The sequence below is a fragment of the Parus major genome, chromosome 1 (genome assembly GCF_001522545.3).
Source record: "Parus major isolate Abel chromosome 1, Parus_major1.1, whole genome shotgun sequence".
NCBI lineage: Eukaryota > Metazoa > Chordata > Aves > Passeriformes > Paridae > Parus > Parus major.
The window spans coordinates 106,255,092-106,281,713 of NC_031768.1; the positions used below are offsets into that span (position 1 = coordinate 106,255,092).

General features: G+C 35.5%; 1 protein-coding gene across 3 annotated transcripts in view; it reads right to left on the reverse strand.

Moving 5' to 3' along the window:
• Positions 1–225: 225 nt before the first annotated feature.
• The window catches only part of GBE1 (1,4-alpha-glucan branching enzyme 1), a 103,658-nt gene continuing 77,261 nt past the window's right edge, over positions 226–26,622 (reverse strand). The window contains exons 12-16 of one of the 3 annotated variants that reach the window (XM_033518514.1): positions 19,459–19,643; positions 18,234–18,364; positions 11,755–11,872; positions 10,019–10,066; positions 226–2,321 (exon numbers count right to left, since the gene is read on the reverse strand). In XM_033518514.1, the coding sequence (XP_033374405.1) occupies positions 2,265–2,321; positions 10,019–10,066; positions 11,755–11,872; positions 18,234–18,364; positions 19,459–19,643 (539 nt within the window). In that variant the 3' untranslated portion in view covers positions 226–2,264. Of the gene's footprint in view, positions 2,322–4,587; positions 7,795–10,018; positions 10,067–11,754; positions 11,873–18,233; positions 18,365–19,458; positions 19,644–26,622 lie in introns of those variants that run through there. The other 2 variants (XM_033518517.1, XM_033518528.1) reach the window with 2 other exon arrangements.

A 26,622-nucleotide genomic window follows, 5' to 3' on the forward strand; every position in this document is an offset into this window, starting at 1 on the left:
CTGTATTTACATGTTCACCTTGCAAATTTTGTTTGTGCACTTTTATTAACCTATCATTGTGTAAAAGAAAATATGCATAAGTCAAATATTCTAACAATCTCATTATGACTGCTTCTGACCAAGACACATCCCTGATTTTAGGATGGAGAAAAATCTAATCTATCTTTCAGTGTTAAGATTGCTGCAAAATCATTTTACAATGCAAGGAATGAAACCATATATGCATTTCTTTTCTCCTCCTTAGAGTTTATTTTGCATGTGATTTTACAGTTTATACTTCACATCATACATTTATTCCTTCTCTTGAAAAAAGGTATGACACAGATGCTTGCCATTACATTTTGAAATCTGGAACTGATGCCAGTAAAACAACAACAACAACAAAACAAACAAAAACCAAAACAAAAACACAAACGAAAACAAACAAACAAAACAAAAAAAAAAAGACAACAAAAAAACCCCTAAAAAACAAACTACCCTATAAAATGTATTAGATCAATACAGTGTAAATATGACATGTATTAGAAGTTGTTCATTATTTCACTACAAGGAAAACAATCTGGGGAAAAAAAAAAAAGATAATCAGTTCCAGTTGCTAAAACAGTTCAGTATATTTTATTTAAAGTCATAGCGTAACAGGAATGCTTTTATTAGCTCACAACCAAACAATGATCAAACTGGTGTAGAGGAAAATGAAGCATGATCCTAATGTAGCCAACTGCAATATAACATTCTCTGCCACACAGAACATATCAGACTGGGGATGTCCACAAAGTCCTTCCAGTGTGAACTCTGCAAAAGACTGTTTTCCATCATGCTGCATTATTCCATCCCTTATTTTGCTTAGGAAGTAAGCCACAAGTAAGCATTCCAAGAACTGTGAATAGATTGTCAGTGTTGGCACCAACTATTCAGTAGTTTACACAATGGTTCACAAAGGAAACTGGGTAAAATTATGACTTGGAAATGGTCACGGACATCTTCCTCTTTGGCTATTTTAAAAGTTAGAAAATTCAGATTGGTACAAAAGACATTCATTTCAGAACCAATTCAAATATGTTTTTAAATAAATGGAACAAAATAAAGCATGTCTCGTTAATTTGGTATTAATTTTCCAGAATACTCTGCAATACATTTTCAAATATACAAAATCTTACTCTTTACAAAAAAGTTGTAGCTCGTGAAGGAACTCACTTGAATTATCTTAGCAGCACTCCAATAATTATCTATCTTAATTTTAATAAAAAAACACCTTAGTTTGATCACTGAATTTTGAGACTGCTTCTTCATGAGAAGCAATGTTTCAAAAGTTATAAAAGTGCAAGAACATCATTGTGTTCCGAGCTGAAAGGCAGCTTCTGGAAGTAGTGAAATCAGTATTGCGAGGTCCTGATGTTAGTGAAATAAATGCAGCAGGAAGAATTACACTTTAAGTACCTCTTCCAGTGTGGTATTGTTGCAGGAAGACCCTTCTCACTGAACATTTTAGTGATCTAAATAAAAGAGTTGTGTCATTTTTGTCCAGCTGTAGCAAGTGAGATGCTCAGACTAAGTGATTTGGGTGGGAGCAGATAACCAGCACACACAATAGCATCAGCAGGCCCCCACTCAATCAGCCTGCTCGTTTTGCTGCCCAGCATTTGTATTAAATAAAAAATGTGCATTTGTAATTAAATAAAAAATGGCAAAGGACAAGACTCTCAGAGGACCTTCTCATCCTTTTGGATAAACATTTCTAATTCCATGTTAGACTTCATTGAAGAAGAGGAGCCTCAAATTAGGTCCCACAAACCGTTAAGGCTGCCTTTTAGCCAAAAACTTCTGTTTTATTTAAGCAAACTACTTACTTTTAGTAAGAAGCATTAATATATAATGAATATTTTAATTCACTATCAAAATGAGGATTATAGGAAATTACAAACTTTGGAGCAGGATCACTCTTATCATTCCTGATAAAATTCTGTAAACAACAATTTAATTGAGAATACCTGCTGCTTTGCAACACCTTAAGTGTAATTTTGTACTACGAGAACTACAAACCCAACGTTTTCCTTTCTGCCTCTTTGTAAAGCTTCCTCAAAAGAGGTTCTAGCAAGTCAAGAGCTCTGCAATTACATGTGAATATTAATCTTACATTTTAAACACCTAATATTACTATACTCAGCCTCAGAAAGCCTCCTTAGAGCAAGTTTTGTTATACTTAGTACTAGTAAAGTGTATCAGCACTTTGTGACTTGCTTCTTCAGTGGTAGGTACATAGAACTTCACTTTGGGATGTCTGTGTTGTGAAGCACAAGAGCCACTCTGCTTGGAATGTACACCTAGGAAAAAATATGACAAAAACAAGAACAGCTGAAAAAACACAGAAACCTTACAGGACACAACTTTGAAGTAACAACATATGGAAAAAAAGCCCTGCATTTTAACTGCTAAAAATCTGTCATTTGGGCATTGGTGTGGGTCATAAATACCAAATTTAAAGAATGATTGTTGTCTGCTTAGTCCCTAGCACTGGAATTACACAAATTTTAAAGGCAGCCTAATTACAATCTCTTTTCTATTTTTCTTTTATGTATTTTGATAAATTTTAGGTGATATATTTTAGGTGGCTACCAGGAGAGGGCCTCATATGACTTACAATGACCAGCTTCAAAAACCTGAGAATGTCTAGGTCAACAGACCAGTCAGTGATAATTACAAAGTTTTGCAACTCTCTTTTGCTGCGAATTAAAGTTGTCCCAAGGCCTGTGATGTCATTTCTTGCAGGTAAATACCAGCAAGATGACACAAGAGCATATTCTATGCATTCTTGGCACCTATGGAATGTCAGTGTCTGAGCAATAAAAGTCACTCCTGAGACTGGACAGAATCAAAATGAACCATTTAAATGTTTGCATTTTTCTTCCCTTTTTCTCCTGAATACCATGAAAACACCCAAACACATATAATCAAAAGACTCCTGATAGATCACCAAAGAACTCGTGGCAATATATTTTACATGACATTCCTCCCAAGCTGAGTGGAGTCACAATCAGAAAACAAGACTGATACGTGGTATCTACCAATTACCTTGATACACGGCACTCCATCAGTTGTCAGGTCTATGAATGTGTTTTCTCAACAAGTCAATAAAAATGCAATTATAAAAGGTAACACAAGATTGAAGATTATTGGCTTCATTCTGACAACGTCCCCTTTTAGACTACCCTTCATCCCTGTGGAATGTCTAATATTCTGCAATTTCAACTGCGTTATCTGCTAACGAGAGCCTGATGGCCTGAAAGGCTTTCATTGTTTTCAAAACAGAATAAAGCAATAAAGAGCTTTAGGAAAAAGGAGAAAAAGGAAAAGAACAGCTGATCTTCATTGAATCAGACAGAGCAGTGTCCAATGCTTCTTGAAAGGCAGAGAACATAATGATTTCCCCTAAGGTTTCAGTGATAAATAGCTTCTATAAACCGGTGCAGGAGAGGAAATACTTAATGAAGTCAACTACCTCAAAACATATAGATTTTCAAGGAGAAAAAGATTTTCAAGAGATTCAAAGGAGAGATTTTGAAGTTGTGTACTGAGAAATTCAGTGCTCTGGGTTTGGATGATGAAGTAAGGGAGAAAGAATAAATATAAGTAAGTTTTCTAAGAAAGGAATTGTAAAATGTTCCTTTGGTTATGAGGAAAAAAAAAATTAACATTAATGCAGGACACAGCAATTCTCAATTATACTCTGGTCAATAATGTGTCAGATCCTAGGAGGAGTAAATTAGCCCAATTCCTTTAAAGTCAATTTACATCAGCTGAGAATCTGAGAGCAGTGTGGATCATCCAACTCCAACCACTTCATTGACAACCAGAATTTTAAAACTGGTTTAAGCACAATTTAGGAACTTGTGCAGATGATTGCATTTAAACTAATGACAGATATGTTTTCCATTAGCCATGAAGAGATGCATGTGCCACCTTATTACTTCAGTCACTTGGTTTTTCTTTACCTAGGGAAATTAAACATGCTTTTTAGAGTTTTTTATCTTGGTGATATTCTTGCTAAATCATAGAAAAGCCACATAGGGCACTATCTCCTAATCTTGTTTCATTGGTCAGTGTAACCACCTCTGAGGCTATCTGCTACAAAAAACAACAATTAAGGCATGAACAATGAAGAAAAAAAATATTGATTAAACATATTAATAATTAAAAATAAGATTATTATTATTCATTCCACTGGTGTACATTTTTTTAAAAAAGGAAAAATACTACACAACTATTAGATAATATTTGTTACAAATATATAGGCATTATTCCTTTTCCCCAGCCCAGCAATATTTCCAGAAATACTAGTCTGTGTGCTCTGGCTTTATTACTTGTTTAAATAGACAGAACTCAGAACATTTGTGTGATGGACTGAGGAAGAAAAAATGAGACCAATGAGGTTGGAAAGACCACTTGTCTTTCTTGAGGTAAGGTGAAAACTGGAAGATTATCTGCCCAGGATCCCAGCAGGGTCTTCAGCCCAGATTTCTCACCTCCTCTCCTCCTTCTGAGAGCCTGAACCATGAAACTTCCCCAGCCTTTTCACTCCAGTATGATTCCTTTTCTTTCAGCACCTCTCACAGAATTACCACTCTTGTAGTAACATATCCTCCTTATCTTAAATTTATTTTCTCTGTATTTTTTCTGAGTGTTACTGAGACTGTTTCAAGCCATTGTACCAAGTCAACTGTGCTCCAAGCATATGCTTCAACCTCCCACTAATGACACTTATTAAAAAGGTCAGGAATTCATTGCTGACAAGATAAGCTGAAATGCAGCCTTTTATCATATATCTGAGTCCAGATACTTTCAAATATATAAATGTATGGATTATCCTTAGCTCTAGATGTGTCTGGATTGGACCTTGAACATTCAATTGATCAATGATTCACTCTAATTCAGTGTCATCTACAACTGTGCTCTGTCTCATCATGCTGGTCACTGCTCCAGACTCCAACAGTATCAGCTCCCTCACAATTCCCAAGATTCTCTCCTTGGTACCAGTCAACACCTGCACACAGAGCCTCTGACTGCTGAAACAGCAGTGGCCCAGCCAGTTTTAACCCACCTAACAATCTTATCCAGCCCTTTGGTTCCTCAGCTCCTAGGCAGGAATGCTGCAGGAGACAAGGCTCAAAGTCTTACTGAACGGACTGGAGCAACTTTGTGCTCACAGCTTGAGTCATTTCACCAAGAAAGCAATCAGGCTGACCATGCATGCTCTGACTTTGCTAAATCCAGGCTGGGTTCCTGACTGACCTATCTCATGTAACCCACTTGCTTGGACACAGACGTCAAAAGGAGTTTGTTCTTGTCTTCTGAAGGAACTGCCCTACAGACCCCTCAGCCTGAGTTCAGTTGTCAGGAAATTTCCCCTGACCACTATGATTTTTCTCAGGTGATAGTCACCAGCTTTGCAATCACATCACTGAAATCATCCAAGCCTCTGGGTGTATCCCACTTACATACAGACTCTTTAACCTATTGCTCTGCTACTTTATTTTCAGTCATGCACCACCACACAAAAAGGGTCTGAAAGCAGGCTTTGCTCTTGGAGTCTGAGCCCAAAAAAAAACCACTGAATACTCCTGTACTGTCCATATTGTCCATCAAAGCTTTAAGTCTTCCCTTTGTCAAGGGACTTGCCTTTTTTTTTCCCTTATCAGCAGATTTGCAGAATCACCTTCTTGCCCTTCTTCATTTTATATATATGTAGTATACAGCCTGAGATATATATATCTATCTATAAAAGAGATGAGTATACTAAAGGTACATAGAGGTTTCCTGATCAAACCTAGGTATTCATCAGCAAAAAACACTATCAGAGATATGTAATTTTTTTGCTTTTTCAATACCCTAGGAAGTGTATCAGAAGTTTATTCTTTCATATACTGTTGCTGAATTACGCACTTTCAATTACCAGTCTCAGTTCCATTGATCTCTGTTCTTCTAACCTGCTCTTTCTGATCACAAGTTTTATCCCATTCATGTCTCCTTCACCATTTCCCAAGGCTCACTTGATGAACATGGACAGAAGTGAAAACCCAAAGAACAGAACACTAAAGAGAATTCATTCATAGCTAACACACATCTTGACTGTCATAAATCAAATCATCCTCAGATTCCCTCTTCTGTTCCAGGCTTTCTGATCATTCTGAACACCCTTTCCAGCCACTTCCAGGCTCACCCACGTTGGAAAGGGCCTCAGGAGACCCAAATTCCCTGCTGAAAGCAGGGTGAGCTCTGAGGTCACAGGAGGTTTCTCAGGATCTCAGTGAATTGTCCCTCTGCTCTCTATAACCAGTTGTTCACTTACAACCTCAAACTCTCTAATGTTCACATGAACTCCACTATTTTAGGAAGCCAAGAAGACATCTAAAAACACACACAGGAAGGTTCATGAGGCCTTTTCTGATGGGGGAGTGTCACATGGGGACTGGAAAACATCAGCTCTGTTTGAGACAGGATGACTCAGCTGCAAAGACAGTTTTTGACAAAGTTAACTTTCAAACATTCAGTCATAAAATATCACTGAAAGTCTTTTTAGTCCCAATTTGGCAGGAATGGAGTAACTGCTGTTAGTTCACTGGCAGATGTAGTAGCAGAGAGGATGGTGGGCCATAGGAATCTTGTTTATAAGTCAAATACAAAATGGGTTTTTGTTGGCACCTTTGACCTTTTTATATTGTATGTCCATATGAGGCAGCCACACTGTCTGAAACTAGGCAAGTCCCACACAGATCCAGGCTTCTGGGACTAAGACAATATCTCTAGTAATGAGACAAAAAAAGATGTTTTCAGCCAAATTCTTACTCTTTATACTTTTATTTGTTTTGTTTGTTTTTTGGTTTGTTTTTTTTTTTCTCTGTGAATATCCAGAAAACTTCTAGGAAAAAAAGAGATTTAAAGAGTTAGAAAGAATACAGGAATACCACATGTAGGAAGCACCTGTGAACAGCAGCAGCTATAGGCAGAAATATCACCTTACATATTTCAGGAAAGGACTAAAATACACAGCAATCTCCAAATGTATCTAAAAGCCCACAAGCATGAGGTTCTGCAAATGACAACTGCTACTTTCAGATCTGTCAGACTAATTCAGTACCAGGTGCAAGCACAACCAAAATTGGCTGGAACTGCAATGAACTACTCTTCATCCGACTTTCAGGATTGGAAAACACCAAGCCCTAAAAATAATTTCAAGGTCATTTTGTAACAGATGGGAGAATTACTAGAACTCAGAGCTAGATCAGGCACTGCAGAAAAATACTCAGTAGCACATATTGCAGCTGGTGGATGCAGAAGGCAATGTCACAAGAGCCTGTGCCAACATTATCCCAAACTTTTAATTAAAATGAGGGCTTTAGACAATCTTCTGTCCCTGTATCACCACTAATTGTCACACACGGACACTATTCTGAGAATATAATTAACCATCAAAGAATAAAATAGATAATAGCTCTTCCTTTCTGACTATAATTTATTATATAAAATCTCACACATTTTGGTTTTCATTTTGCTAGATATTGCACATGACAAAGAAGGTATGCTTAAGATAATGCAAACTTCTGCCTTCCAATTTGTTTTTCAATTTACAGCTGTACAGCATAAATATGCAGAAAATAATTTATTAGACTTTCTTGCTTCATTTACGCAAAATAAGTCCATATACTGCACAGGGTGTGTCTCAAAATTTCTTCTCTATTATCTTCTCTACTCTTTTGTCAGGTTGGGAAAAAAGTACGTTAAAAAAGACAGCAAAACACCCTGAAAAACAAGGACACTGAAAATGAAGATAGAATGAAACAAAATTGCTAAGAGAGTAACTTTACATTTGCTGGTGGTTTTAAGAAGTCAAATGATCAATGAAGATGAACAAATGAATTTAGAAATCTTAATCACCAAGAGGTATAAATCAAAAAGACCTTTGTGGCATTAAATTCTAACTGATTCACCTAGTTTGAACAGTTAACTTTCTAAGTACAAACATTCTTTCATTTAATCTATGTATTGGTGCATGTCAGGGGAGAAAACAGTTAAAGATTACATCAGTCCCTTAAAATTCAATACATAAATCCTTATCATGAAACTTATTTAAATTAGTATTTTCAAAGCTAAGGTCACTAAAAGCTTTTAGATCAATTCAATCTATGGGAGTATTTTAATTTGTCCACAGACTCAAGGAAGCAGGAAGTTGCACTTTGACATTGAATACTATACATTAAGGTCAAGGTTAAAAACTCAAGCCTTTAATAAGGATATTCTTAAAATAAACTATATAATTTCACTTTCATTAAATGTGAAAAGATTATATTGCTGAATGCCAAAAATAGAGAAATAAAAAAAAGACAGCACTGGGGACAGGGAAAAAGCAATACTCTGAGACCTATTTACTTTTTTTAACTAATTAGAATGAACTACAGAAAAAGTAAATCTATAAAAGTTGAAATATATTAAGCAATTATATTTCACAATAAATCATATACTGCTTTTCCAGTGACACAACATCCTCTGCAATATTCCACTAAGCCTGCTTATTACTCAGTTTCTGATGGTGCACAAAGTAGGAAAGTACAACCCCTCCATCTTCATATAAATTCAAACTTTTGGCATGGTACAAAAAAATTACTAGGACACTCATTGATAGCTAGCTCTTTCCTACAGCAAAATGCAGTCAAGTTGGATACCTTAGAAAAGCCCAAAGAGACAGCTGGAGTGATGCATTATTAAAAAATTACTTTTTTTCTTCCCCCTGCTCCAAATCTAAGTTTCACATCCAACCACAAAAGCCAACTTAGGTACCAACAAATGAATTAATCCATAAAGGGGCACTAAGATCTGACAGGGGCTGAAATGTGCGTGAAGAACTTAATTTACATCAAGCAAAGAGATGATGAGACAGAAGCCAGACTAAATGTTTACAGAAGCATTCAAAAAGCACACATCTTTTATAAAACAAGCCTCCAAAAAGACTGGTATGAGAATACCAGAGTGGAGTTGTAAACAGAAATGAAGCTGTGGTAAAAAGAGTCTATTCTTACAGTGACAAAATGGTTCACAGCTTGTTATTAAATATTTGATTACATGGAATGTTACGTACATTTCATGTATTTGTTAACAATCCATTATAGAAAAAGCAGTGCAAGCACAGTTATTTAAATAAGTCATATTACAAAGGGCATTTCTGTGCATTTTCTATGGAGTTTTCAAGGTGTGTCTGATGATTTTGAATTCTGGCCCTCTAATAGCTTTGCTAAACAAGACTGAAAATTGTACAATGAAATGCTCAGCAGTGCTTACAAAGCTTCATCTTCCTCCAGGATTCTTTCCTCCAGGAATTTCATATCTCCCTTCTTCTCATTTTGATATGCCACCTTGAATATTACTTTTATTAGGTGATTTTTTAGAATGAATCATGTCACATTTAATCTCCTATTTTTGTAACATATTTGTGTGCTACTTAAGCTTGACATGAGAAGCAGAATTATTGCATGTGATTTTATTTTGCCACAACCCTCTGGGCATGTTTTGCTGACAATGTTTACTCACACACCTTAAGGGAGGTGCATCTCTCATTATAAAATTACTTCTTCAAAGTTTGTGGTGGAAAAGAAAACTAAAATTTTTGAAACAAGAAACTAAAGTTTCATGCATTATGAATTATTATTAAACAACAGGAAAATAACTTTCATGAGTCTATTAGGGTGTCATAATACGTTATTTGAAAAGAATTTGGTGGGAAGACTTTTGAGTTAGATTTTAGAAACTGCAATAAAGACTAAAGACATTCCTAAGCAGGACAAATTACCCAATAACTTGGATATAAATAGCTATTTGAAAGAAAACATCTTTGTTTTACTGCAAAATAGCAGCTGGAGGCATTTAGTGTAACTTTTGTTCTTTCTTGTGTGAAGATCTATTTGCTGAATTCCGGTTTTCCAGATTTTTTTCGCGATTGCTTTTACTTGGTGTCCTTTCACTGGTACTTTACCTTTACTTGGTGCATGTGACATCTTCTGGGGGGTTGGCTGGAGATGTTCTGTGAATTGGGTGGCAGAAGGACATAAGAGAAAGTTTACCTGGGTTTCTTTCTAACCTAGAGGTGCAATTGCCATGCCACAGCTTATGCTGCTGTGTTTGCCACGTGCTTTATCTTCCGCATTCTCCTAGCAAACCGCAGCTTTGGACTAAATCTAATGGACTAAGTGTGAAATACACATTCCAAATTACAGTTAATTGGCTTGCAAAAGTTAAGTTAGTGATAGATAATTAAGATGCTCTCCAATCACCCAGTATTTGAATTGGGCACACAAAGCAAGAACTCTGGAAGCAGTAATTTGTGACATAACCCTCAGGAATGAAATCTTAGACCTTTCATTTCAAATTAGCACAAATACTTACCCACGCTGTGAAGGCACTGTCACATGCAGATACTTTAAAAACAAAAAATCAACCCAAACCCCATTCCTAAGATCCTTTACACCAACATGACAAAAGCACAAAGAATTCTTTCACGTAGTGGAAATATTTTCAACCATGCAAATGAAAGAAATGCCAATACTCAGGATACAATGAAAGAAAGAGAGAGAGTGGTTAGAAGTGACAATAACTCTCAGGAGTTTAGACTTCATCAGAAAAGTTGTGACACTAGAAATTCATGCTCTGTTCAGCCATGGAAGGGGAGTGGCTCACACAAATCAGTGCAGATGCTCCATTTTTGCAGGCTCTTAATGTTACAAATGTAACTTATTTGCAGGTGTTCACATTTACCAATATACCTGTGCATAGAGGAACACACCCTTCACCCACATAAATGTTTTAGGTGTAAAAGTCTACTCAGCAATGTAAGTAATTTCAGATTTCTTTCAGTGAACTCTTGCCTTAAATCCCAGCCTTTCTGAATCTTATTTTCTTGTGCTTGTGAGCATATACACATGAGAATGCATATAGAAAGAATGGGGAATATGTGCACATATACACATATAAAGATTAGGAAAAATTACATTTTAACACTGCTAATTGTGATGATTCTGATTTCAAGAGCAATTAAGAAAGGCAGAGTTTTATTAGTGACCACCTCAGCTAACAGAAATTGTATGCAAGGATATGTCTCCCAGTTAATTCCAAGTGATTTCTGGGAAACTCTTTACCCGTTACTCATATCAGTTTAGGACTGGAAATCCTTGAACTTCTTGATGAGAACAGAAATCCTGTTCCATTTTGCAAAGTTTTTCTGTAAACTAAGGAGGAAAAAGCCAGTTTGGCTCGATTGGTTCTAATCCATCTTTGTAGAGTTAAGCACATGATTTCAAGACAGCAAAATAAGATTCAGTTTCTGCAGAGCTTTAAATAAAGCAAGCATGAAGATGCAGTTTCTCAGTATGAAAATGAAGCAAATTATAATATCAAGGATAGCAACTCAAAAGCATATTAGCAGGTTTTCATGCATGTTGGCAAGAAACACTGTGTGCCAGACACTGCAAAAAGTGCATGAAAATATGAAAGAAAGGTTTAAAGAGAAAAATTAGCCAGCATTATCGGTTATAATAAAATCATAATGTTATCTATACTGTATTTAGACAAAAGTTAATTTCAGAAAATAAATTAAAAATTCCCCCTTCCCCCAAATACTAGAAGAGACTCCATATTTGTCCAAAGAATTGCAAAACTTACACAGATGAAAGTAAAATTGAAACAAACAAACAAACGTCTAAACAATTTACTTACCATAATTGAATTAGGTCGATAATTGTGAGGATATTCTTCAGAGAAGTACTCTGTATTGTGGTCCAGCCTTTGATGCCCTCCATATTCTCCAGCATCAGAATCCAGAAGGATTTTATACTTAAAGGCAACTGTTAAGGAACTATGCCAATTACCTCTTAAACAGAAAAAAAAATCCAAAAAACTAGAAAAACTAGGAATGGAACTAATGCAGTAATGGAAGCATGCTGATATATTCAACATAAAGCAAAAATTATAACAAAATCTAAGAAAATAATGGAAAAACATACAGAACATATAGAAGTCATATGAAGTTCTGCCCTGAAAATTTAATTTTAGCACAGTGACTCCTGTTAAAGCAAGTACCTCCCAGTCTTTTCTGCAATCTGCCACGAATGATAAGTTTATAGCATTACAGCAGATATACACAGCACTTTAGGTGATGAATTAGACTAAAAATGTACCACTAAACAAAACAATGCATTTGAATTGCATTTAAGAAGTAACGTAATTGTAACCATCAAAATCAATTGGTATTTAGCAATATTTTACAGTCTGCCAGAATCTGAACAAGTGTCAATGAGGAAAACATGTAATTATACAGAAGAGAACCCCACAACTCCTCTGAGTCTCTTCTGGAAAATTATTATAGCAGAGAGGAACAAAAGAAAGAATATATTGTAAGAGAAGGCTTTTTAAGATACAAATATTCTGACTGCAGTTGTTAAAACGGGGTGAATTATTTAACAAAGTGTAGCAATGAGTTGGAATACCTGTAGATACTTAAAAGGATTCAAACTGATTTAGAGAAAAATAAAAGATGAAATAAAGTTGAAATGGTAAAGTCAGAAAACATAAATAAAGATCATAAAATAAATAAAGATAATAAAGAGAAATAAACAAATAAATAAATAAAGAGATAAGTCATATTCAAAAGTCAATATCTGCTTATTTGGGACAATCACAAATAACTTTTATTTTTTTTTTATTATTATTTGAGTACCTTGTATTTTCTTGATTGGACATAATTAAAGCATCTTTTTCCCTCCTGAAGTGACAATAGAAAGATATATCCACTCCCCACAACCCAAAAAAGAGAGGGAAATAACAATGCTTTATAATCCACAATCTGTTTCCTCTATTCTATGCCATGGAAGAATCTTACTTTCCTACAGCCTGTATTTAATAGGATTAGGGATGAGCAAAGCAACACTCCTTCAAAAAAGTGTTCTTAAACTGTTCTTAGGCTTTTGTGTTTGCCAACCTTTTGAAAACAAGCCTGAAGGATTGTGGTATAAACAGAATTGTTTTCAAGTCTCTTTACATAACTCCATCAGATGAGGTGGGAAATTTCCCAAGCAGCTGCCCTACTGATTGAAATCTCTGGTGACAAGGAAGGCTGAAGCATGTCACCACACAGAATTAACCACAAACTTACTCTGAGACACTTCAGTCTTGAAGATTGCAATGAAGAAAAGTAAATGTACATAAGGAAAACAGCAAAGATGCCAATTAGCTCCCAAATCACAAATGGTAGCTAATCCCTTCCCCACAAGTGTTTGCAGCAAAATGAGAGAATGATCCTGTTCTACAGGGCACGTGCACAAAGAAACCATATTCTCCAGCAAAATCTTCATATTTATTATCTTTCCTTATTAAAATAGTTTGGAAAATTATACTTTACCAGCTTTAGTCCTCAAAGGTTTTCATGTGCACACCACACACACCTCTCCCTTCCTTTCTTTTATAAACTCCATCAAATTACCATTCATTTGTCATCACGTACAACAGGTAAAGCCACAAACTACAAGATCCAGTCACTCTCTCTTCAGTATCCTTTCAGCAGCAATGTCTGCTATTATTCCACTACAAATTTTATTAGCATGGCAAGAGAATGCCTCCATCAAACATTTCACACCTTGCTTTGGTGATCTGAACTATACATTAAATGTAACAAGTTATCAGTGTTGTTAAAAGCCCTGACATGTTTAATGATTCCCTCAAAACTATTTACAGCAAATGCCATTGTTATGGTTATGCTGTTTGAAAAACAATCCATAAAATTATGTCTGTATTGCCAGAGAGCAGTGCTGAAGTTAGTATCACCATGTCATCACACATATATAGCACATTTTGTATGAATACTGTTAACCAGATCCTGAATAATGGGGTCACAAAAGAATTTTAAGATCTTTACAGATCAGGGAAAAATAACTAGTTTGGTGAACATGTGCATTTACCTTCCAACTTAAAGCCTCGTAAAAAAGTTTTCACATTTCAGAATTTTACAAGCATCTAGTTTTCTGAAGATTACTTTCACAAAAACATTAAACAATAGATGTGCTTTTTAATGAAGTATATAATAGAAGTATTTTTTTATGCAGTGATATCTGTTTTGTTTCTGTGACAGTGTTGGAAATCCTAGTCTGTAGTCTCACTGGGAAAAAAAAAGGAAAGCCTGATTTCTGTTTGGTGCTCCAACTAAATTTCCCACCCACTACAAGGGAGGAGAGCAGCAAAAGCAATGAATCCTTGTATAGAGAGAGCTGAAAATTGAAAAATTGATGCATTATCTACCACATTAATTACTGAGTTACTATGCTTTTATAATGTTTTGAAATACATATTTTAACACAATTTTAAAATTTAATCTTCACGTTTAGTGACACATTTGCAAAGCAAATGCAAATCATAAAATAGGATAATTTGTATTTTATTCCAATAGTTACTGCTAGTAAAAGAAACCAAGCAGTGCTTGTGGGGGTGCCAGAGTCTTAAGAGGTTAGGCCATTTTGCTTTTAATAATTCTTGAATTTCACTGAAAAAACTAGCATGGCCAATTTCAAGATCAAAGATACCACTTTTGCTCCTCTCCACACACTGCTAACTTCAAAGACCAAGGATTCAACCTAGATGTGACAAAAAGCATATGGAAAGTATTTGGATAAATTTTGTAATGAAGTAAAACACCTTGGCCCGATAAAACTCAGCTCAGGATATTTCAATGGCAGTTGAAGCCATTTAAAAATACAACACATGCACAAGTACTGAGAGGGAGAGGGGGTACTGTCCCTTTTGGTTTCTGCCAAATATGATTTTTGTTTAAACCACAAGCAAATTTACAGATATGTCAATTCGTGTTGGCTGGTAATTATAAACATAAAATGCAGATTTACTTTTGAGCTGAGATAATAAATCTTGTTAGTTAAAAACAGGAGGGATATACACATATAGCTTAATTTTAATGAGACTTCCAACACTGATGAAAAATAATTAAACAAAATCAAGTGTGGAATCTCAAGGCAGGAAAAGGAGTAATTTCTGAAATCTTTAAGCCCCTTTCCTGTTTCCTCTCCATCCTTTTACCATATTCCCATTGAATAGAGAAAAGGTTTCCATATTGAATTTTCACTGCGGACTGGCCTTGAAATCCAAGCACTATTCCACAGAAAGGCCTAGGAAGTATTAAAAACATAAAATTGGAAACTTATGAATGGTTTCTCCATTAACATTCAAAGTTTTATCTACAATCAGAAAACTAGAGACAGCTGACCTAGATGTTGATTGTTCATCTACCTCAAAACTGAAGCAAATTAGGCAGAAATAATTTGTTAGTTCAAGCTGCCTTTCTCATGAAAAGGCTTCTGAAAGAGCATAATTTATGAAGTAAAATTCCAGCATAAGCACAGGAATGTTTTTCTTTTTCCTTCACATAACAACTCAAAAGATTGGGCACTAGGATATGGCACTCTGATACTTACACAGATTCAAACTGCAAACCTCCATCTTCTCCCATGCAGATCAAAGAGGCATTCCCACATTAGTATGCTGTATTTCCTGTTCACACCTATTAACCTTAAGTATCAACTACCTTGATGGAATTTAGCATTTGACTGATCCTAAATTAAGTCCTTTGTCTCACTGTGCCAGAGTTTTACCGGGAAGGGACAGTTACACAGCAGCACTTCAAAGCGGCGTCTTTGCCTTCAGCCATCGCACGCCAGTGACTCATTTAAATGACCTTACTTGCTCATTAGAAGCTCTGGGTGCACATTGTAAATGTCAGAGAGCCTGAATTAATGTGGGGATTCTTAAAAAAAAGTGTATTTTTTGCAGCATTTTGGTGACAATATTTGTGATTCCTCAGGCTGAATCTAGCTCTTTGCTTATGGACAACTCTGGCTACAAATCATAGAATGTCTTGAGTTGGAAGAGAGCCACTAGGATCCAAGTCCAACTCTTGGTCCAGCACAAGACAGCCCCAAGGATTATATTTGCCTGAAAGCACTGTCCAAATGCTCCTGATTGTCATGTTTAGTGTGCTGTGACCACTGCCTTGGGGATCCTGTGCCAGTGCCCAACCACCTCCTGGGTAAAGAACTTTTCCCTAATATCCAACCTAAACCTGACACAGCTTCATACCATCCCCTCAGGTCCCCTCACTGGTCACCAGGGAGAAAAGATGAGTACCTGAATGTGCTTATGAACCCTAAATTCATGCCACTCTGGTCTTCATTCACTCTGGGACTGTAATGACACACACTATGCAAAAATAGCAAAATGTAAAATAAATAAAGCACTCTTTCCCATTACATTTTTTTTCTGCTTGAGCAGTATATGACAACATGAAATGTCAAAATACAGAGATAAGCTAGCAGAAATTCATACTGCTCAACATTCATGGACTCCCATGGTCACATATAAAACTAAGGTCTCGTTCCTTGAATACCTCATGCCAAGGTACAGCATCTTAGGGGAACAAATTGTAGAACAGAACAACCCAGTGTCAAGGAAAATAAGTCAAGAGAGAAGACTGAAGTATAAGAAGGAAGGAAAAATTGACCACAAACTGATTATGATTTTTCATACAAAGGTTGACTAGCTGAATGTCCACAGAAACACCTTCCAAACCAGGTGGCACCCACAGAATATAATGTCTACTGACGACATCCTCTCTTATAAAAGTATAATGAGCGTTGTTGGCCTATAAACAGTTGAAAGAAGAATGACATTTTCAGTGAGTTCAGAATGGAGAACTGCCTACAAAAATGCAGGCCAGGCAGGAAACATTGTACCTGGTACCGTATCTGAGAAGCTGTATATAAAACCAGCTTAGAGATATATATCGTTACAAAAAAAGGATAGACCAAAGCCACCCACTTAAATAAACACAAACTTAATGGCAAGTATTAGATGCACTAATTTGTCTAATTCATTCCAAAAAACAAACTTAAACCTAAGTATTGAAAGGATCATCCTGTTTCCCACAAGTCTCAATATAATTGAGAGAAATGTTTAATTAAAAACCATTTTATCAATATAGTATAGCAATTTGTCTCTTCCAGATTATAATAGCAAATGGTATCAAATTAAAAATCCACTAATTTATTAAAAGAAACAAACAGACTAACAACAAACTTTTGCTTGTAGGTACTTCCTCTTCACATCTAAGTTTCAAAGGGATCATAAGTAGTTCCTTTTCAAGTGGAGAAGTTGTTCTGAGGATTTAACATCACATTACCATACGTCCTAATAGTAGGACATCCTTTATTGAAGTCTTAGGTTAAAAGGTTCCATTACAAAACTATACACAAAACTCGTGGTTCTAATTGCAGGAGAAGAGTTAGGAAGAAACCTTAGTCAACATTAAAACACCACAAATATTTAAATAAAATAGATAAGGACATTCCTCTAGATATGAAATAGCTCCTCCATTCTTTGGTGAGCTCCCCATCCCAGAGAGTGCTGTTTGCAGCTCTGGGATGCTCATGACAGGAAATTCCATGATGGAACTAAAGCACTGAAACACAGAATTACCCTGAATGGCTGATAAATAAAGAGTAGGCTAAAACTGGAACTGCAGCTCCTTAAACTGACGCAACAAGTGTCACTGGGCTGTGTTTGTCAAAGGACTTGAAAGAAACTCAATTTGGGCAACTAAAATTCCTCCAGAAAATCAGCATTAATTTTTGGAGTCGTTAAGAATTTGGACACAAATGAAAAAACCAGTCAATTACTCAAGTAATCATTTACTGCTCAGCTGATCTAAGAGCACATTCCCACTCCACTCAGTTTTAGAGATGTATAAATACAAACTCCCTGATGAAGGTTTGCACTAAGGCACTTTCCTGTGTGACTCCATGCAGCATCATCCCCCTGTGGTGGTTTTCTGTCATGTATTTAAGTGGGAGTTACTTCCATTTTCATTACTCAACAGAATCCCAAAAAACAGCTTCACAAGTCTTCAAATTGCATTTTTTTTTTTACTTTAGCTTTCTACAAAATTCTCTCTTATGAAGAAGACAAAGTTATAGATTATTTTTTTTGCTGTGCACAAAAAATTAAAGCAACATTATACTGGTGACAAACAAGTGATTTCTTACCTTTTAACTACAGGTTGAATTCATATTAGGAAAAAAAGACATAAAATCAGATTTCAATTTCTAAAACTTTTCCCCACAAATGGAACAGTAAAAGGATATTTTCCTGGAGTTTCAATACCCACTCTGTAGTCCACATAACTTTGGTATGGATGGAAATTAAAAATAAAAATAAGACCTGCTCTTTCAAATGCTATGACCTTATTGGATTCATGCTTTTCACTCACATAGGCCTAGGGGGGAAAGAAAAAAAAATCAACACTTTAAAAATATTTAATTTCTAACAATGAATTAACAAAACCAAGAAAAATCTTACTGCTTCTGTACCTCATTTGAAGTAATACAGGTAAATAAATATTCCAGCAACAGAAATAAAGGAATTAACATGCAAACTGAAATTGTTTACCTATGAAATGTCATATAATGTTTTTGATTACTAAACTGTAGCTTTCTTTCCACAAGGAAATGTAAAATTTCAGAGGTTGAAGCTTGTTCAGCATAAAGAACTTGAAAAATTCTTGCTCAAAGATTGATAACATGGTCTTTCCATCACACTTTCCTTTAGTAAAAAAATGGATTATTTTTGTCAAATTAAATCTTCAGCCTATTTGTTACGGCGATCTGCATCATATATACATTATTATTAATTCAGAAAATGAAGCATTCAATATATTTTTTCTGGTTTTTTTAGAATTCTGTGTGAGAAACAGCTTTGATAAGCCACAATAAATGGCTGCACATACCACCTTTGTTTTACTTGGTAAAGCCATTAATAAATATCTAGACATCAATTAAAAAAAATTCTTTAAAGTGGGCTAGTAAGAAATAATTAAACACTGAGAAATGAAAAAAATTATTTTCTTTCATAAAAATTACAGTGTGATACTAGTGTAAAAATGGAAATGCAGAAGCAGCAGGTTGAGGAGTAGAAGACTATAACTTATATTAGACTCTGCTGAAAGTTTTTCCTCATAAATGGAGTAAATATTTTTATAAAATGTAATGTCAGAACAACTTATACTTTTTCAGAGCATTCCTTGGATTTGATTACGGATTATTTTATAGTTTGCTTTATCCAATCCACAGATACTCAGTAAAAATAGGGAAAAATAATAGGAAAGGACCTTGTTATGAAGCTAAAAGGAGGTTTCAGGTCTCTATTATCCATGGAAGATAATTCAGTGCCATGTTTTTACAACATGAAATATATGCAGAGGCGCATAGAAAATGCTGTTTGAAATTTCAGCATGTAAATTTGGAAATGTTGTTACTCTACATGTGTACCCAACTGGTGACTAAAAGTTAACATTTTCTATATACAGCTTACCGGGGGAGATGCAAGCCAGCCAAATCTTTCCTCCAATTTATTCATATCTCTATCAAAGGCATTTAGGAATTTATAGCGAAGAAGATCATCCTCAGTAAGATTAAACTGTCTTCTGGCATAGTGGTAGCTCTCATTATTCCCTATTCTGGGGAAGTCAAGCCATTCTGGGTGTCCAAATTCATTACCTGCATTTAAAAATATTAAGGATCCATGAAATCACATGCTAAGAGTACACTAAGCCTGCCAAAGAAAAAATATATTAATGTTTATTTCCTTTCTACAAGTTTTAAATTCCAAAGAATCCGCTTCCATATATAAACCGGTCATTTTACTATTATGTCTCTCATTTATTAATACGTCTCTCAGAACTTCCATTTGTGTTAGCAGGGTTGTTTGGCCATTACAGCTACAAGAATAAAATATCTGTGGACTCCAGGGGAAATATAAAGTGACAAATTATGAACTCCATGTTATCACGCCATGCTTAAAAATTTCCCAAATATTTTTGTGTATGTAAGTGCCATCATATCTCAGTTTGGTTTTCTATAGCAGAAGCTTCACAAGTCTGCCAGTCTCACCCAGATTATCCAGCCCAAAAAATCTACTGAGCAGACTTCTCTTGAAGACAGAGAATAGGTTTATTCGAACTTGGATCACATTCAAAAAAAAGGAAGGTTGACATTTAGTCAACAAAAAGTTCAGCTTCTATTATGTAGAATCTCCAAAGCAAATCTCAACTATCAGAGCTAAAGATTCAAAACAAGACCTCATGTGGGACTCACTATTTTAAGTGATTTTACTGTATCCAAAGTTTTCTTGGTTTATATATTGTGTCATTATTACAGTTGGAGACAACTCCAAATTAATTTAATAATTCTCACTCATGCTATAACCTGCTTTCCTGCAGACTCTCTGTCATTTTGGACTATTTGACACAGGATTAAAGGGTATCAAGTACCTTGCAAGTTAAACACTTGTTTCAAAGCCCATGATAGCTGATTCATGACAAACATTTCAGAGATTACACAAAACCCACTCACCATAAAACAGACAGAAAAATGTGTACCTGGAAATATGTATAGAAAGAAATATGATGAAATATAAGAGGTTTTCTACTAAAACAAGCAAACAAAAAAACAATAGTAAAAGGATCCTCAGATTTCCACAAACTGTTACTCAAGTTTTGTCTATGAACTCAAGCTTTGTGGGCTGACAAAGAGCAAGGATGCCAAGGGAAGGCAAGAGATTCCTGGCTGGATACCCTGCATGTCCATCCACCACTCACCTGCCCTCCCATCCAGCCTGCACTGCCTAGAGAGCCAGGAGGATACAGGCAGCAGGGATAACTATGAACTTTGATTTGTGAAATGATTTCTGTAATTCCCTGCTTCACAGGAACAAAGAAATGAACAGAGGACAAAAGAGAGAAACCTCATATATATTTAGGAGAATCCTTCAGAGTGGTATCAGCTTTGTAAACAAACTGACAAGTTGTAAATTAAATTTCCTATTCAAAAGCTAAACCACTAAATTTCATATTCAGCTCAAAACTGGAGACAAATATAAAAGAATCAGAATCACAGCAGGATGTTCAAAATGACCTTGGAAAAATGCTGGACTGAGCTCTTAAACTGTGCTAACAATACGGTTTGGAAAATGAGGAAAGATATTGCTACAAAACAGACACTGTATCTAACCAAATTCAATATTCTCTGCAGAGCTAGGCAAGGTATTACCTTCTTTTGTGATCTGCACACTATTGAAAAGATGAACTACATGAGATAGTTCAGCTAAAGACAGCAAAAAACATCAGAAAGTCAGAGATGACACACATCTTGAACTGATAGGCAAGGAAATCTTATGCATTTGCTCAAGAAAGAAACAAAAATGGGGGAAATAAGCAATCAATAGAAGATAACAAATAAATTAGACTGCACTAGCCCATCATTTCCATAGATTATTTCACTGTAAGTTAAGCAGACTTCCTTCAGGTTTGTAATGTGGAACACCTCCCTCACCTCCACTTGCTTTGCCTATTTCCCCACCACAGTAACTAATGTGTTCCAAAGCTGTTTTGTTGTCTTGGCTTTTTAAAGGGAACAATGTAAGTGCAGCAAAATGCTAAAATCAGTCTTAATTTCCTAACTATTTCTAATGGCTGTTAAGTAAAAAAAAAGGAATTTAGCACAGTGCAGCAATTTGACAAAACACTAAGATACTTACTGTTGCCAAAAACACAAACCAAGGTCTAAACTCTGCATGTACCTTGACAGACTGTATCTATGAGAATCTTCTGAGCCATTTTGCTAGTTGCTTGACTGTAAAAGGGTCACTTGATTTCTCTTTATAGGAAGAAAATCAGTTCACAAATTGTAACAGAATGAATTCAAGTAGTTTTGGTTATGTTTTTCAGATGTGGTAAAGAGAGAATAAAGTAACATTTAGGATTCATCTGCATCTTATGATGCAATAAGGACATGCATCCTGTAAAAAACCCTACATCTAATGCTATTTTTTAAAATTGCTATTTTTTTCTAGTTTAACTTCGTAACAAATGACAGAGAATGACTAGGAAAGGAAAGGCACATGTAAGTGACCAACTCCTACTTCTAGAGACAGCTATTGGTTCACTAAAGGTGAAGCATCATCTGCCTCCATCTTACACTTCTCATCTCTGAAAAGCTTCAGCAACATTCACTTCTATGCTCAGAGGCTTCCACAATTATCAAGAAGTACAACTGGGATTTCTTTTCCTCTAATTAATTTACTGTTTGATGTAAAGGTCTAAACTACAGATTGAAAAGACACCAGCTGCCACAAATGATGCAAATCAAGACAATGGAACTAATGTGGGGGAGGCAGAGAACAAAGCTGAAATTAACTGAAATTTTGATTAGAGAAACAAAACAAAGACAAATCCTTGAAGTGCAATGCATGCTAATTTTATCTAGGAATTAATTGAAGTTTGCTATTTCCTGCATATTGCACACACTGGACAACTTTATTATGTACAGGATTTCAAGACCACAATTCCAACAAATAAATTAACTTTCTACTACCATAATGAAAATTTATGCCACCCTTGTTTATGAGGCTAGAAATGCATTTACACCACAAAAAAAGTTAGGCTGTCACTGGTTCTTTTAAAGTTGAACTGCAGAGGTCAATAAAATTTTCTTGATCTCCCTTCTTTAGACATCTTCAGTGGCAATTCTCTCTCAAAGAATAAGCCTAAGCAGAACTGAAGAGATATTTAAAAGATGGAGCAGGCAGTTTCAAGAGATGTTGTTAGGAGTTATTTTCATTTTGAATTAAGTATGGCACTAAATACTTAGAAGCAATTAAAACAAGTAGTTTATTTTATACATCAAAGGTAAGAAGTTTTATTAGGTGTATAAGGCTAAACAAGGTTTTAAATGATCTAAAACATGACAAGATGATCCTATTTAAAGCTGATGAGCTGAAGACTGGACACTTTGGGACAAAATTCCAACAGTTCTACATTTAAATACATCTATCAAGGTATGTGTAGTTACATCGATTTACTGAAACCAGATAATAAAGTCATCCAGGAGTTGTAACTGCTTTGAATTTAACATCACTACCTTTGTGAACAATGATGACAGTGCAACAATTTGCTGGCTATAAATAGAATCAATGTAAATCAGATCTAAATAGCATATCATTATAAATATCATTATTTCAAACAATAAACACTTCAAACAGTGAATCTTCATTTTTCCTAGTTGTAAAGCTCTTGTGTGTTAAGTAATTCTGATACTCTGTATTTACTCATATTTGTAGCAAATCTTCTTAACAGTCATTACTACCAATCCCGAACAATAAACACTATACTGCCTCTGAATGATGAGAATGAGCCTCATTGCAAGCATTCCTGTAGTCCTGAAATCCATGCAAATATAAAATAAAGTGAAATTCCAAATGGACTCCTGAAACACCTAGGTTAGATGAGGACCTTCATATTTTTTTAATCCTCTAGCACTGATATTTAATGACATATTGGATCAGAAAAGACTACAAAATCAATTCAGGCTAACAATTATATTTTAGCTTCTCCATAAAACACAGATAGAAGAAATCTCTAGCATGAGATAAGGGCATATTAAAGGATCAAAGAATTTGTCTCCTCTGGGATCATAAAGTCACGAGGAACACAAGGATGCCTCCAATGTATCCAAGCCATGGGAAAGCACTGAGTCTTTAAAATGTTTGCCCTAAATCACACAGACACACAATTCTTCGTACAGGGATACAGTTCCTGCTGTTTCTCTCCCATTCCCACTTCCCATCAAGGCTTGCTCTGTCTTCACTCATTTCTTACTGATGTTTAACAGTTGGGAGCAATTGTACCACAGACTTTTATAACACTGATAAAATAGTTCCAGGTTCTTAGAGGAGATAATATTCCAATTGTTCCAACAAAAATTCCAACCATACTAAATGGCACTGTTCAGTTCTCGTATTTCAAACCCAGATCTCTCTTTTGCCAGGTAAGTTACAGAAAAAGAAAACCCAAACCAAATAACAACAAATAAAGAATTCTCCTCAGAAGCACCAAGTCTGCACCTCTGTTAGGAAGGGCTGGATGGCTGAGAAGATTTCTTACACAGAGGAACAACCAGGCACAGGCATAGTAAACAGGCCATAGCATTGCTTACTATGATTTACTTCATTTTCCAACAGAAGTAGATCATAAAATGGTTATGCCCATATGCTGGTATTTAGCAGAACTGTATTTATACAGAAAAAACCCCACATTTATCTGGAACGAATTATTCCTTCATTTACTTATTTGCAGTGTTCTAGCAAAGGAGTGTTGACTAAAATATCAGTGGCCTCACTGACAACAGTATTCAGTTCCTAAGGGCAGATTAAAGTTTTCCCCTGAATGTTCACTGAGCAGAGCAAGAGTTTCTGCAGTTCAGACTAACAGAAAAGAAAACAAAAAAGAGTATCATGAGGAGTTACTTAGGCTAGAAGGGATCTTGAGAGGATAATTATTTTATTCATCTTAGAAATTTTCAGGCCTGAACGTTTACATTTTAGCCCTCCTTTCCCAGTGTAGAATAATATATTTCTGACTTACAACTTACTCAATGCCCTCATACAGTATTTAAAACAATAAAGTAGCAATTAAATTCTTTGTGGTGCTTCTACACTGAAACAGTTCCCATTTTGCTGTTTCCTACTAGCTGCATCCTGGTAAAAACAAGAGACTGACTTTGATACTGTGACATTTCCACCAGGCTCTAGGTGAACATGGCACAGTATACATTATTTAGTCAACCACTTCCAAGAGCTTCCTAAAATATTTAAGAACAGAAATATTGCAGAACACATTGCAAAGGTTAAAAAAGCCCCACAACAAAACAGACAAAACCCCCTCAAATCTAACAAGAAAATACAAATCTGTATTAATAATTTTTTTTAACAAAAGATGCAGTCAGAGAAGTTCTAGCTGGATCATTCAGTTTGTTGCACTGCCAATTATTAACCAGTACCATAACTGACAGGTTAATGAGCTTACAAAGTGAATTTAGGACAAGGAACAGAAAGAGGTCCAAGAAAGGTGTCAGTCCATTTGCCCTGGGATATCCAACAAACTTATTACTTTCAGTAAGAATTTCGTTAATTCATTTTAAAAGATCATATAAAGAATTTAGAAATAAAAGTGTAAACAGAAGAAAAAGACCACTTACATATTTGATGCATAGAAAAGTTAAAATAAATCAAAAATGAAAGTTCAGTATTATCCTGCTCTTGTTACAGGAACAAATCTAATTACTTCAATAGCTGTGCATTTGTTAACAGCACAAAATGAGAAAATTTGAAATAAACATTTGGAATAAACTTTAAACAAAGTAGAGGGGGAAAAAGGCTTTCTAAAATAGATGTCAGTAATCAAAACAGAAGGTGCATTGTGAGAAGCCCTGGTTTTCCTGAAACAGTACAAATCAGCTAGCAGGGTATACTTCTGGTTGTACCTCTAAACCTCTTCTTACCTAATGTCCTCGAAGGAGTACATTCCCAAGATTCTTCCCAGACTCCCATATCACTGCTTTGAGATTAAAGCTTCTTTCTGACACCTGCCTCCTGCCCTCCACCTGAGACTGGTTCAACCCTGCCATGCTGAGAATGTCTTTATAAACTTCCTAAAAACATTTGCTCTATAAAAATCCTCCTCAAGATCCCCACAATCTTAAAACACCTCTCATCTGCCGTTGTTTCCAGTGAACCTGGGCACTTACTAAGGTATTTTCAAAACCAGAATTATGTAATTACTGTAAAAATCTTTGAAAAGGCACAGCATCATACTGCTACACTACTTTTTCTTCAAAGAAATGGAAAACTCCAAATAGCACCTGAAGTGGTACCTGGGCACTGCTGCAGCTCTTAAGGAGTGCAGAGACCCTTGATGAGCTCAGTCTCAAGGCTGTGGCTGCCAATGTTAAGGCTCCTCTGATGCAGAAAACAAATCAATGCTATTTCTATGTTCACATAACAGTTATGCTTCAGTTCAGGCAAGGAAATGGAGTTATTTGTTTTCTGAAAGTTACATAAGTGATTTGTGAATTTGGAAGGTACAAGCTGTGTTTTGTTTGTAGGACTCAGCACTGTTTCAAAGCAACCTGTTCCTGTAATGTCTCCTGCTATGTAGTTGCATATACACAAATATAAATAAACATAATATTAAAAATAAAAAAAAAAAAAGGAATCAATAAGTGTATTTGTTTCCATGCACAATACTACACAACAGCTGAACTCTTAGGTGGAGCTAACACCAAACTGCAGTTATACTTTAGATATATAAGGATATTTGCTTAAGAATTAGTTGTCCTTGGACAAAACAAAAAGCATATTCAGAAACCATCATGGAGAGTAAAATTCAATATTCTACTCTCAGGAGTTTATAGAAAGAAAGGGGTTCAAATTTTAATATCAACTTATAGAATTCTCATGCAGAAAATCTTCAATGTTAGCAGAGAATTTTACCACACTGAAAAGTTAAAAAAATAGTGAAATTATTCTGAAATTAGCCACACATCATATTAGATAAACTTTTTACACTGAATTTCTTTCAGGTCCCAGTTCAGCAATTAAACATCATGGCAACATGCATCAAAGAGGTTTTTGACCATTATT